The 14439-nt window shown below is 39.7% G+C and overlaps 1 protein-coding gene across 1 annotated transcript; it reads left to right on the top strand.

Annotated features, from left to right (window-relative positions):
- Positions 1-11427: 11427 nt before the first annotated feature.
- On the top strand, positions 11428-13041 carry LOC144975928 (uncharacterized). The gene has a single exon (XM_078920116.1). The coding sequence runs from the start codon at positions 11428-11430 to the stop codon at positions 13039-13041; it is 1614 nt and encodes a 537-aa protein (XP_078776242.1).
- The last annotated feature ends 1398 nt before the right edge of the window (positions 13042-14439 follow it).

The raw sequence follows: 14439 nt of genomic DNA on the forward strand, positions 1-14439 counted from the left end.
CTGCAAATAGATATAACTCTCTTTAGCTCTTTTTGATTTGGTTTAAGATCTTTTTTTGTTTCCACTGGTAAAGAGAGTTTTCTTTTGGTTCAATAAAAGTTTTAGATCTTTTGTTATCCACGGCTTGTTGTTAGGATAATATCTTATTTCTTTTTTACAACACACCAGCTGTTCACAGAGTTTTAAATACTCACTCACACAGGCATTCAGCTCATCTGCACTATCACATAATTCGATAAAAACTTTCCAGTCAGTGCATTCAAAACAACCACGCAAATCTTCACACACACTTCCGTTCCAGATCTGTACACTATTCATTACTGGTTTTACACGTTTAAAAACAGGGCGGTAGGTGGGTAGTAGCAAGAGCATGCAGTGGTCAGGTAAACCTAATGGGGCACGGGGTAAACATTTATAACTATTTTAACATTACACAGGAATAAATCTAATGTTTTTTTTTTTGTAGTTTTTTTTTTGTCCCTTGTCTCGCAGTCCACTTATTGATGAAGTCCCGGGAGAGTGAAATCGTTACATTGGTTAAAATCGCCAGTGACCATCAATATGGCGTCGGGTGACTTAATCGGAATGTCCTATATTATTTCTTTCCTCAAAATATTTTTGCTGTGTTGTTGTCTGATGATGGTGGAAGGTAGACGTTGATGATGATGACAATGAAAATAATAATAATAATAATAATAATAATAATAATAATAATAATAATAATAATAATAATAATAATAATAATAATAATAATAATAATAATAATAATGCTACATATTTATAGTGCGCCAAACATCCCTTCATCTGGATGACTCTTGGTACATATCATAGATTAAGCCCCAACACACTACACGAACAACGCTAATTATACACATAATCAAAAGAAAGCCTGTCTGAAGAAAAATGTCTTCATTCGACGCTTCAAATCTCTAGTGAAGACGAAGAACGTATCTCGATTGGTACCAAATTCCATAACCTTGGACCAGAATGTTGAATGCCTCGTTCACCAGCAGACATATTATAGGTAATACCATTTAAAAAAAAAAAAAGACCCAGATCTCCCTAAAAGAGCGAGGATGGATGATCTTTATTGACGAGTAGCATAGACTGGACTAGGGGAATAAAATGCCATTACTCAGAACCCTATAGATCATAACTTCTTCTTCTTCTTCTTCTTCTTCTTCTTCTTCTTCTTCTTCTTCTTCTTCTTCTTCTTCTTCTTCTTCTTCTTCTTCTTCTTCTTCTTCTTCCTCCACCTCCTTTTTTTCTTCTTGAGTGATGAGTAATAGTGATCGTAGAAAATTCAGGTCCGGAGTTGTGTCCTAGATTAAGGCATTTTATGCACATTGGCCCACTCGACTCGGGCGTGAATGTGAACATGTCTGTATGAAGTGAGTGATATTATAAGTGTTTGTACAGATTCGAGCCTAACAGGCGGCATGTACCTACTGGATGAAATGGAAGTATTGTTCCAATTCTGCTGTTTGGGGGAAATAAATGTGACATTCAGAAGCAAATTGAGCATGGTTACTACTTCTTTTAAATGCGTTTTAAACATTTTCATTACCATTTATCTCTCTTTCTCTCTCTCTCTCTCTCTCTCTCTCTCTCTCTCTCTCTCTCTCTCTCTCTCTTTCGCTCTCTCCTTCTCTCTCTCTCTCCATATATATATATATATATATATATATATATATATATATAATATATATGTGTGTGTGTGTGTGTGTGTGTGTGTGTGTGTGTGTGTGTGTACAAATTGCGCTTAGGGCGACATTTGGTCGACTTAAGTTGTGTTTTTCATGCGAAATGTCATTATGGCGACAATTTTCTGGTCGCGTTAAGGTCAAGCTCATTTACTCAAGAATTAACCTCTGGACTCACATCGTTGGACCATAAAATTAAGGAGAAATATCAAAAGAACACATCACATTGATGCTGTGCATTTATGTTTGCTATGTTACTTAATAATTATGTATTTGTATTGGAGTAGTTATGGTGACTATATGATAAAACTGCTTTGGGACGACCTCTTGATAATGCTAAAATACAATATGAAAACGAGCATATGTTTATGTGAATTTTTTTTAATGCGTATATCTTATCATTATAAATTATCAGAACTTAGTTGAAAGTTGTGATTAAATAATTAATTTGTTATTGACTTTTTTCATACTGTTCCGGCCTACAAATAAAGTGCGAATTCCTCATCGGGTTTCCTCCGGATTCCGGTTACACTTGTGACTTTGACATAGAATGACGGCAAGCAGTAGCGGTAAAAAAAATATTGGCTCTTGCCAATTTCCAAAATAAAAGGTAATTCAAGTCCTACCACTACTAAAAGTAAGTATTTTCATTATATATCTTAATTTAGTTTATATCTAGAATCGAGTCTGGTCTAAAAGATCAGATATATTCATCTCGCCTCTAGCGTCTATCTAGAAGTCTGTATGTTCAGTTATCTAGAAGTTTCTATCTATAGGCACTTGCAAGAATTTTTCAAAATAGTGATATCGGTATTAATTTAGCGTAGAAAAATAAAGGGGAGTGAAACAATTACTAAAGTGAAAAAAATTATCGCTCTATCTCAACTAGTTAAAAAGTTATGAGCTTTTCTGTGGTGAAAAATCTCTATAGACTAGAAGCTTATAGGAAAATATGTGACCAAAACACATCAACCCAAAGGATAATCAAGTATAATTCAGAAACGGCTTCAGATACAACTTTGAAATTTTTACATGTGGTAATTCAACATCTCTGTAATACATTGCAAACAGAAAAATAATTATTTGTTGAGAGAGAAAGGTATAGTTTAGAGCTGAAACAGCTGAAATCAAGGAAAAATAGATCACGACATGCAAATGAATGACCTATTGGAATTTTGGAAAAGTCGACAATTAAATATTTATTCACATGTAGATAGACCAAATACACCACTGAATCGGCGTCATTTAGTTGTTCACTTTGTACTTTTCAAAATGAAAATAGACCTCATAAAAGCAGAGATATGGACTGATAAATGTTTGAGGTGGTGTATTCGTGTTTAAAATGATCGAAAATAGGTGATTTTAAAAACTTCCGCTCCCCCGTTCCCCTAAATTGGACAGACGTCCGTCATAGGATGAAAAACGTCAAAATCAACAGTGAAAAATCAATCGGAAAAAAAAGGAAGAGAATTGTAAATTATAAAATGAATGCATGGACATGAAAACGCCAATTAATTGAATAATTTAAAACAAAAATAACTTCCATAAATGGAATATATTGTAAGATATAAAGATGTAAAGTTTTGATGTGGATTGACGAAGTTATATTCTCAAACGCAGCAGACGACAGGAAGTGAATCAGTATAAGAAAATGGCAGCTTCTGTAAACAATCGAGGCCAATTACTGTTTTTTGGGGAGCTCTAACTTTTGAGTGCAAACATATTTTGCTCTGAAATTTTTAGAGAAGCTACTTTGATATGTATCTCAGGAGGACTTTTTTTTATTAAGAAGGACCATCTCTGGTTTAAAAGTTATAAGCGTTTAAACACATATACTCTCTTTACTCAAAGATTTCTCAAAATCATGATATAGGAAGATAATAATGTTAGCATCATTGTATGTAGAATTTTATGCCCTTTCCAATGATATATAATACATGCCACTTCATTCCACTGAGAAAGAAGAATTAACATTTTAAAATCACTCCTAAATTTTTCCCCCTCAAAAACGGAAACAGAAATCCTCGCCTGTTTTCAACTCGCGAGAGCTACTTCTTGCAAGTGTCTACTATCTAGATCTAGATATATAATTCTATCTAGAACTATTACTATGACGAAAGAGGTAGACTGACTTTGACTGTAGATCTGATTAGTAGAGAGCCTCGCCTTTGGCCTACCAACCTCCGCTGCACGTCCAACTCGCCTTGAGCATGCATTCACGTAAAATATAAAGATTTTTTTTAAAAACCTACCTCTGTTTTAAAAACTAGCATCTTTCAACTTTCTAAGAAACATTTTGATTTTTCAGAACTTTAGTTCGTTAAAAAAATACCGGCCAATCTGACCCGTTGAGTCGAATGAAAACGAAATTTTGTTGTTTACACGGTTCAAAGGAAATGTCGTAAATAAGCTTTCATGGACTTCCTGTGTTGTTTTTACAGTGTCACGTGACCTTTTTGAGAAATTTGTCGTCTGCTACAAATAATTAGACCGGTAGAGGGTAGATATTTTCGTTGGCGAAGAGAAAAAGTGAGTATTATTTCTTGGACTTGTAGAGAGGCCTAGGGTCCACCAGCAGTCAAGTTGATTGAATAAAAGAAAAAAAGGCCTTTTTTATCCGCCGCCACCACCACCGTGAGAGTGGAGGGGGGGGGGGTGCATGCCGACGAGAGGGAGACGTCGATTGGTGACTTTGGTGACGTAGACATCTCAAGGATGCTGGCAGTTGCAGTTGCAGGTGTTCTTAACCCCTTAACAGCGAAGCTAATTTTTTGCTTTTAGATAGTAGTTTGCTTTTATCTTTATTATTGTTAACGGGGAATACAGCGTTTCCACCAAGAGAGTAGTCAGACTATCGCAACTCGGACTTCAATTGTCTATAATAGTTTTGCCGTTACTTGTCTTTTGATGATAGAAGATTTGGTGTTAGGTCAAAGATCGAATTTCGCCGCTAAAAGGTTGCATTGCTACTGGGTTTGCTCTCTCCCCCCCCCCCTCCTTTTTTTCTTCTTTTTTTTCAACTTAGTAGTGTTGATTGCTATTTCCTTTTTTTATGATTAGCAAGTGCCGTAGGAGTCTCACAGGATGCAGGAGTACTGCAATTAACCCTTTGCCCGTGACATTGATTCTTTTTTGTTTTCAAATAATAGTCGTCATTTATATTATTTTTTAACGCAGAAAAAAAAACGTTTCCACCATAAGAGCAGTAAGAATATTGATAAAAAGCGCTTTGAGCACGTTGGGTGGATATTGCCCTATATAAAAGCTCAAGTTTTTAAATTGTAATTTGTTTTTTGTCTTTTGATGAAAACGGTAAGATTTTATTTTTGGTCCAAGTAAGATTGATATTCGCCTTTAAAAGGTTAAGTTGTTTTGTATTTTTTTTCAGGTTTTTGCTTTTTTTCAAATGCCTAGTGAGAGAGAAAAAAACAAAACAATCATACATGTATCTGCAAACAGCAGAACGTTTTCATTTTACAATGAGATGGGAAGGGGAAGGGATAACACTATGGCAAGAGAGAGAGAGAGAGAGAGAGAGGAGAGAGAGAGAGAGAGAGGAGAGAGAGAGAGAGAGAGAGGAGAGAGAGAGAGAGAGATGCGCGGGGGAATGGGGGGGGGGGGGGATAGTAAGGGGGAATGGGAAAAGATGAAAGAAACAATGGGTTGCCTGATGACGTAGATCAAAGGATTGTTACAGCGGTGTTCACGGTGCGTACTTCGTGAAATTTTAACCTTTTACAGTGACACTGATTTTTTTCTCCAGATTGCTTATGCAGAATAGATCGTTTCCACCAAGAGAGCAGTAGTAAGAGTATATTTCGACTCGGGCTTCAATTAAACTATAAATCGCAAAGCTTGTCTTTTAATGATAACATTAAGACTAAGATCTGGAGTTTGGGGAGTGTAAGATGGAATCTCGCCATTAATGGTTAAAATTGTTTTGATTTTTTTTAAATAACACACACACACACACACACACACACACACGAGCGCGCGCGGTCACGACAGCGAGGACCATCTATTGCTTGTGTTGCAACGGTAAACCAGTTTACGTGTACGTAGATCCTGAGGCTAGATGCCCCGTTACCGTGTACGTAGGCACTCCCAAAAAAAAGAAAAAAAGAAAGAGACACACACACACATACACACGCACACACACACACACACACACACACACACACACAGTCTCGCATCCGCTACGAACTAATTTTGCGCACCAATTTTTACTGCACTAATGCACCGGGGGTGAGAGCTCGACTCGATCGATTTTTTATTCTCATCCCGGGGGTGAGAATAGTCACTCCGATCTAAAATCTCTACCAAGCTAGAGGGCTGAGCCGGTGTTACCAATACTTAGCTTCTATAACCAGGACAAATCATTCGTTTGGACAGAAAAATATATAAAAACTTACCGCTTACCGTCAAAAGCAGTTTAGATTTGAAGCTACATTTGTTTTCTATCAAAAAACATTCGGTACTAGACAATCCTTGATGAATTTCAAAAGTTGTGTTTGAAATTATATCGTAAATTTTTCATGATTCATTCCTCGCGAAATCGTGTTTTTTTTTCGTCTGTCCAATGGTTGGTGCCCCCTAGTGCCAAGTGCCCTGCCGCCTGCCGCCTGCCGCGCAAAACAAAGGTTTTTTAAAAAGTTTATTGAGAAAAAGATACGGAAAAAAGTGTCCCTAGATAGGGCATTGAATGCCATGAATGAGAATGTCGCAATATATTAAGCCTATATATTTTTCCTTGATGTCAGCTGTTTCAATTCTCTCTGATCTGTACTTTCTCAATAAATAATTCTTTTTCTGTCTGTAATAGGCGTTGAGAAGAAGAAAAAACAAAACAAAATGCTTTAATCTAGTATTGTTGAGCTAAGAAATTTGTTTCTCCCGGTTCCCTGTGTATAGCTTCTGGAAGTTGAAACTGAACAAAAGAATCGTTCCATGCATTTTGCTGCTACCTGAACCAGTTATTGGTATACCGTATTGGAATTAAATTGAGGCCGGCTCTATTTCTCCGTCCGACAGGAAAATAAACTATCTAGTACTCTATTTCTCTGTATGGTCCATGGGTGAAAGTTCGCCGGCATATGCCGGAAATTCCGGCAAATTGGTTAAATTGAAAATCACTTTCCGGCATTTTGACTCTCTCGCCGGCTTTTTCACTGTTGTGCCGCCGGAAAGATAGCTTGGAAATATCGGTTCACCTGCTGCTCAGCACTCTAACGGCGAGTAACGGATCGGTTGCTTTCTACTTATCGGTCACTTTTTTCTTCTTGATAACGAAACTAGGATGATTTCCGGTAATTAATGCGATGCGCATGCGTCGCGTGGGCATATAAAACTGGCTTCCCAATTTGAAATCTTCTTTCAGTTGTCTGTTAGTGCTGGGTCGAGTTTGAAACGATCAAATCGAGCGGGTTTTCGATCGAGTCCTCTAAAATCGAGTCGGTTTCGGGCGGGTTTCGAGTCAGTGACGTCATCGAGCAGTGATTCGTTTGAAAAAAAAAAACACGAGCATCTCGGTTTCCACAGGAAACTTCACAGTCCCCTCCCTCTCTTATGTCTGTGGCTGGCTTGACTGCAGCTGGTTATGATGGGGGCTGCCAGATGGCCAAGTTCAAAATTAGTTTCTAAGAAATGCTTTTCTATTATTATTCATTTTTTAAAAAAATCTTTTATTTTAAAAAAAATGAAAAGATAAGTTTTATCCAACTGTAGTCGATTGTTTTATTAATTAAAATCAATGAGTTTTTCAAGGGAGTCAGAATGCTTGTGGTGTTTGGCTATTTGGGGTCTCTTTGACTACTTGGGCAAGAAGAAATCTGGCTGTCTGGCAGCCTTGATTATGATCGTTCGTCGCATCACACACACACATACACACACACACACACACACACACACCCACACACACGCCATCAAACAGTTGTTGATGGTGAAGGGTTGAGACCCCCCCCCCCCTCCCACCACCATCATCCCGCTGTCACCTTAACATTTCATATTTATGTCGCGCCAAAAGTTGTCGGCCGCCCCCACCTCCCATAATTTGTCACTGGTCGTCATCGCTTCTTGTGTGTGCGGGAAAAGGTCGTGCCTTTCATTTCATTATTTGAAAAATAAATGAACAAGAATGGTGTGTTTTTATTAGGTAGGTAGATAATAATAATATTTAGCAGGTTCCACACCCAGACACACACGGATTGCCCGGACACGATGATAACGATGCCGACGACAATGGATGATGATGATGATGATGATGATTATCGTGTTTCTGTTTAAAAAATGAAATACTTTAGCAGGTTCCACCCCCACCCCCCACCGGACCCGAAGATGATGATTGTGGTATTGCTGGCTGTTACGGCTGTGATGAGGATGATGATAATGATGATGATGATGATGATGATGATGACGATGGCGCAGATGGTGATTATTTGTTCGGTCGCTCAGTGATACGGTGTCTCTTGTCACAAAATCAAGCCTTGTCAATGGCCGAATGAGTGACAGTGATTGTTGAAAATTGTGATCCAGACGTTAAGTCCGTGTGTAAGGCACTTGACTCAGGTGTGAATGTATTCTTATCTTATAAGCAATGACGGGTATTGTAAAGAGCTTCAATACAAAAAGACCCCAAACAGCGATCGGTACCTACTGTACGAAATGGATGTATGGTCGATATGGCGTGCCGGGGGAATAAATTCAAATTAAATATTGTGAAGTTCATTGAGCATGGTAAATCCTTGGAAATGCGCTTTGAACTAATACACCTGCTAGACAACTCCGATTCCAATATAAACGACTGATTAATGTTCCCATATATAAACTATAGTTAGCTGAAAATCTTTCTTTGTCGGGACTCCAAAAGTATGGAACGAATTAGACAAAGAAATCAAAGGGTCTTTTAGGAGCACTGATTGATTTTAGATTGATTATTACATTGAAATGTGTTGATATTTATTTTATCCATTATTATTAGGGTGGTGGTGGTGGTGATGATGATCCCGCTGATATGATGGTGATGATAAATAAATTAAACATAATTCCCTTTATTCATCCCATAGGGGAGATTCGTCTTTCGGGTCTATTCTAAGGGAAGACTGGAATAACCCAAGCGACAGCCGCAGTGCAGCGCCGCAAATTTAGTTAGGGCAAGGGGACTTGCTCAAGACCACTCAGCGGCGGGTGATCGAACTCGGTACCTTTCGGGTGCCAACCAAAGACCGTACCGCTGCCCTTGATGATGATGATGATGATGATGGGAACTAACAAAGAATACACAGGCATCTAAAATTGAAACATTCCATATTCAAAGCTAATGTTTTACTTTAAAAAAATGACTTTACAATATCCACTAAATTGATCAAAGCGCTTTGTAAAGGGGTCCCTGGTCAACAGCAACATTTAATATGTAGGACGGGACATGCCGCCTGTTAGGCGATATTACAATTTTTCAGACAAAGACAACGCTGTTAACAGCCAGGTACTCATTTTACACCTGAGTACGGTGAGAGAATGTGAGTAAAGAGCCTTGTCCAAACTATGCACCGAGAGCGAGGCTCGAACCCAGGACTTTCCGATCCGAACGCGGGTGTCATACCACTAGACCATTATAATGCACGAGACCCATGGCCGACTAGAGTACTATAGGTACGTCATGACTATACCACATAGCCGCACTACTGTAGGAGTGTTCATTGATAGATGGATGCGTGTGTGTCATAGAAATAGCCTTAGTGTGTGTGTGTGTGTGTGTGTGTGTGTGTGTGATAGTCAAACTTGAGTAGGTTTAATGAAGACTTGTCACACACGCGTGATACACCTATACGAATTTAATTGCCACCCAGACACACTAACATCTGGCAAGGAGTGAGGGCTGTGGAAGAACCACAGACTACCGTGTGCAAACGTTGGCGATTGGTATCGGATGGCAAACTGTGATCGTTTGAATTTGAAATGATTCGAAACACTCGTTACCCCTCCGCTCGCTCGGATCCTGATCGTCTCAAGCTCGTCTCACGTGTCAAGATCGTCTCAAGCTCGTCTCAAGCTCACAACCCGCCTGGTCGTTTTAGTAACTCGATCGTTTTACTGATTCGCTCTTCCGGCATTGAGATCGGACGCTGACTCGCTGACGCTGACTCGATCGTCGATCGGGTAAAAGCGATCATATAACCCAACACTATTGTCTGTGACTCGAATCGAACTGTGCATGTTGTGACTGTTGTGCCTTTGTTGAATAAGCTTGTTTTCAGACTTAGACTTTGATAATATCTGTAAAGATGCGATTTCTCAATAAAGGAGAAGACACTTCGGCAGTGGAGAACGACGTTCGGAATGCTTGGAGGTGGTTTTGGTTAGACGGGGTTTCTGAGCTTGGTCATAGATTTGAGTCGTGGTGTAAGAAAATAGACGAGCCAGGAAAATGTTTTTGTGTCCCGTGTGGTAAGACTATTTCTTACGGATCTGCAGGTAAGAAAGATGAATCATTCCAGTTGAAAAATCGTCATATTTCTGTTGGAGAATATTGTTTGCCCCATTTGCTGAAATGCCTTCGAGACAAATCTGGCAACCCTTGGCTTCCACATTTTTTCAAGTCACTGCGACAAGGTTATATTGAGGCCAGCAAATTAATTAAAAAACTCCCCCCTTGACAACAAAGTGTTCATTCGGCTGTCATATCTGGACCCCTGCAATCAGAGATCATCTGGGACTGCCAGTGCTTTACTGGCATTGGCAGAACTGCTGCCAAACGTCATTCCCTCACATGAACTAGGAACTCTGGACAATGAACTGAGACAATATGCAATTGATGATGAGGTGTCGTCCATTGATGCTGATAGTGATGATGATGACTTCAGGATTGATAGTAGTTGGTGGGTGAAAATATTTCAGTTGAAGAAGAAGGGAGCTAAAAGGTATCCTATACTTTCCAAATTAGTAAAAGCACTGTTAAGTATATTTAGTGGCCCACTAGTTGAAGGGTCGTTCAATATTATGGATGACATAATTGAGAATGACAGAACCCGTTTGACGGCCTTCAATTATGAAGCTTTGGCAATGACCAAGACTTACCTGTCAACAAGAGGTCTCAGGTCAACAAAAATGGAAGTGCCTTCACAAATGGTGAAACATGTAGGGAAATCTTGGGAAACTTATAATAAACACATTTCCAAGTCATCTTCATCAACCACTACCAACAAGCCATCTTCATCAACCCCAACAACCACCACCAACAAGCCATCTTCATCAACCCCAACAACCATCACCAACAAGCCATACTCGTCAACCCCAACAGTTATCACCACCAAGCCATCTTCAAAAACCCAAGCTACTACTTCTGCCAAGTCATCTTCATCAATCCCAGCTATCACCACTGTTGACAATGTGAATATATAATTCCACTATTACGAATTGTTATTTAGACTGCTTAAACTACAACCCAAGTGTTCGGTTGTTTTTTATCTGTTCTGAAGTTATGGCACGAGATGTCTAGAAATAAAACACTTCATTTGTTAATCAACTGTCTTCAATCTCAATGATTTATTAACGAAGTTAACATGGTGGCAGAGGAAAACATCTAAATCCAAGTAGGTACATGATAATTGCTATCTAGTCGGATTGTGGCACGATTTGTCACGATCACGCGTTCGACGCAGACGGCTGGTAGAGCAAGGGAGATATCGTGGAAGTTTTACTCGATTGCATCCCTTAGACCTGAACTACTATGGCAGAAGCTAATTTCAGACTACCGAATATACTCAGATTGAATGACGGTAACATAGCCGAACAATTCAAAAAATGGAGAAGGCAGATGGAGATCTACCTCGAAGCATCAGGTGCATCGACAAAGTCAACAAAGGCACAAGCTGCTATAATACTCCATTGCGCAGGTTCGGATGCGATCGAAGTATTTGATCAAATGGACTTCCTAGAAGGAGAAGATAGGGATAGTCCAGATACTGTACTGAATAAACTAGAGAAGTACTGTCTACCGAGAAACAATGAAGTACTCCAAAGATATAGATTTTGGAATATTCCATACGATCACCCTTTCGATAAATTCGTCACGGAATTAAAGGCTCAGGCTGAGCAATGCAATTTCGAGGAGAAGGACAAGTTGATCCGAGATAAGATTGTATTTTGTGCACCGAAACACCTTAAAGAAAAGCTGCTCAAAGATACAGAATTGTCTCTGAAAAAGACCATTGAAACCTGCCAGGCCCATGAGCAAACAGCTTCCCAGATAGAGGAAATGCAACCGACAAAGGCAAGATCCTCCCAACAGAGAATAGATAGAATAGGGGCCGCCCAAGGAACAGGGAATTTTAAGAACAAAAGAACAGCAAATGAGTGCAGATACTGCGGACTCAAACATGACTTTGATGACAAAAAGAAATGTCCAGCTTGGGGAAAATCTTGTTCCAGGTGCAAGTTAAAGAACCATTTTAAAGCAAAATGTAGGTCTAAAATCAATGCAGTACAAGTAGATGACGACTCTGATGAACAGTATGACGACAAATGGCTGTTGGCAATGGGAAATTCAGGCAACACCAAACAGTCGACATGCGTGTTGAATGTCAATGACAACAAAGTTCGTTTCAAAATTGATACCGCCGCAGATGTGAACACTATCTGTCAACAACACGTCAGACGTGACCAAGTGGTTCCAACGAAAACGAGACTAGTGATGTGGAACAAAAGCAAAATGGTACCTAAAGGAGAAACAACACTTGATGTCATCAACCCTAAGACAAAATCACACCACAAGGTTAAATTCATGGTGGTAAAGAATGAATTCAGTTGTCTATTAGGATTGAAAACACTACAAGATCTGAATTTCATAACTTTCAATGATGACAAATATGTTGCCAATGTAACTGCGAATGACAATTTAGGTGATTTAGGTGAAGCCCGACTCAAGGTAGACACCACCAAACAACCAAGAAGATTGCCGTGCAGAAAAGTGCCATTTGCACTACAAGACAAAGTAAAATCCGAGCTCAACAGGGGTATTCTTTGTCCAGTTGACGAGCCGACAGAGTGGGTAAACCAAATGGCAGTGGTTGAGAAAGCCAATGGAGATTTGAGAATATGTATTGATCCCAGACCACTAAATGACGCCCTCATGCGAGAACACCACAAGCTACTGACGCTTGATGACGTGTTACCTAAATTTCAGAATGCAAAAGTATTCACAAAACTCGATGTCAAGGAAGCGTTCTGGCATATAAAACTAGATAGAAAATCCAGTTTCCTCACGACTATGATAACACCAATGGGTAGATTAAGATGGTTTGTGCCTCAAAAAAATGGGTCCTCTTTACTTGCCCTTGTTTGAACTGGGATCAATTTCAGGCTCAATCTGATCCCTGTCCGTTTGGCGCCTTGTCTTCCTTTGGGCGACCTTTCATGGAACAGTCTCTAGCATAGTGGTCTTGACCTCCACATGAAAAACAGGCACTTGATGGTGGGTAATTGGAGCGAGATCTTGGCTGTGCACGTTGAGCACCTCTTTGCATAACTTCCAAGTCTTGGCTTTGGAGTGCAATGAGAGTAATTTACTTTGGGTTTGCTCATGCAGTGATATCTTTTTGAACATTGCCTCAACACTCATCTCAGTCCTCTGCTGTCCGCCAGCTGTTTTAATGCTTGTGTGGTGAGTCACTGCTCTAATTTGGTTACAATCTTCCAATTCCTCAGATTTTGACCCAGATTCTTAAATTGGAGTATCTTCCTGTTCTATGGTTCTTCTCATAGATGGCGTTCTTCGTGGTAGCCAGCGGGTTCGCCTTATTGTGTCTCTCGCATGTCCACAGTCCTCTCTTTGTGGGTCCATTGATGTGAAGCCTTTGTTTGAGAAAATCTTGAGAGGGTGGGTCCAATGTGTGAGTTACAGGTTCAGGACATTCAGAGTAAGGCACCTTGTCTATGGAATTTTGACAAAATTTACCTTCATGAACGAAAGGAACCCGCTTCTGGTCGGACGCCAAAAAGGATGTTTTCGGTAGGCTGATTGTGCCACGCATTACGAATCGTGCGTTTCGCATCGTTACAAAATACAAAATGTAGGGTTCATGACATTACTACCACTTCCTTGAGGATTGCTAGTAGCGTCTTGTTCAGGATGCGAACCTGCAGCTTTAGTTGTGATCTGCAGCTCAGACAGTCCCTTCGTCTGTCTCCAGGACCAGACACATTATCATTCAAAACGATTTTGTGCAGGGAACTGTAGCGAGAGGTACCAGGGACATGTTCGCCTGGCTTCTCAAAAACGCACGATTCGGGAACCGAAAATCAAAAAGTTCTAACATATCGCCATTACTGATCTTATCTATCACATCTTCCTTAGTGAGTAAACCTTTATGGGCTTGAATGTCAAGCAAGGTTTTAGCCAAAGGCTTGCATATCCCAGATGACCTCAAAAGGTCCTTGGCAGTAATGACAAAAGTCTGTAAACTTGGAATACTCTAAGATCCCCTCTCACTTGTTTACAACACCTACACCGCAGCTGATAGCTTTCAGCTATTTTCATTGTTTAATCACTGGGTTCGAGGTGGTCTTATCCTATTTAGACACTGACCAGGTGTCTACGGCAAGTGGATATGTATGGATGTAAAGAGTTCAGACAAACATCCTGTACTTAATAGGGGTTGTTAGGAACATGTAAATGAAGATGAACGCTACTGTCTGGTGAGACAAAACTAGCAGCCTGTGTAGGTTGTTCAGCTGGTTAAGT

Source organism: Berghia stephanieae, chromosome 6 (genome assembly GCF_034508935.2).
Source record: "Berghia stephanieae isolate SIO BIC M18660-M18661 chromosome 6, UCSD_Bste_1.3, whole genome shotgun sequence".
Classification (NCBI taxonomy): domain Eukaryota; kingdom Metazoa; phylum Mollusca; class Gastropoda; order Nudibranchia; family Aeolidiidae; genus Berghia; species Berghia stephanieae.

Bases quoted from the DNA above. Each gene is read 5' to 3' on its own strand.
- LOC144975928 (XM_078920116.1), top strand. From the start codon at position 11,428: ATGGCAGAAGCTAATTTCAGACTACCGAATATACTCAGATTGAATGAC.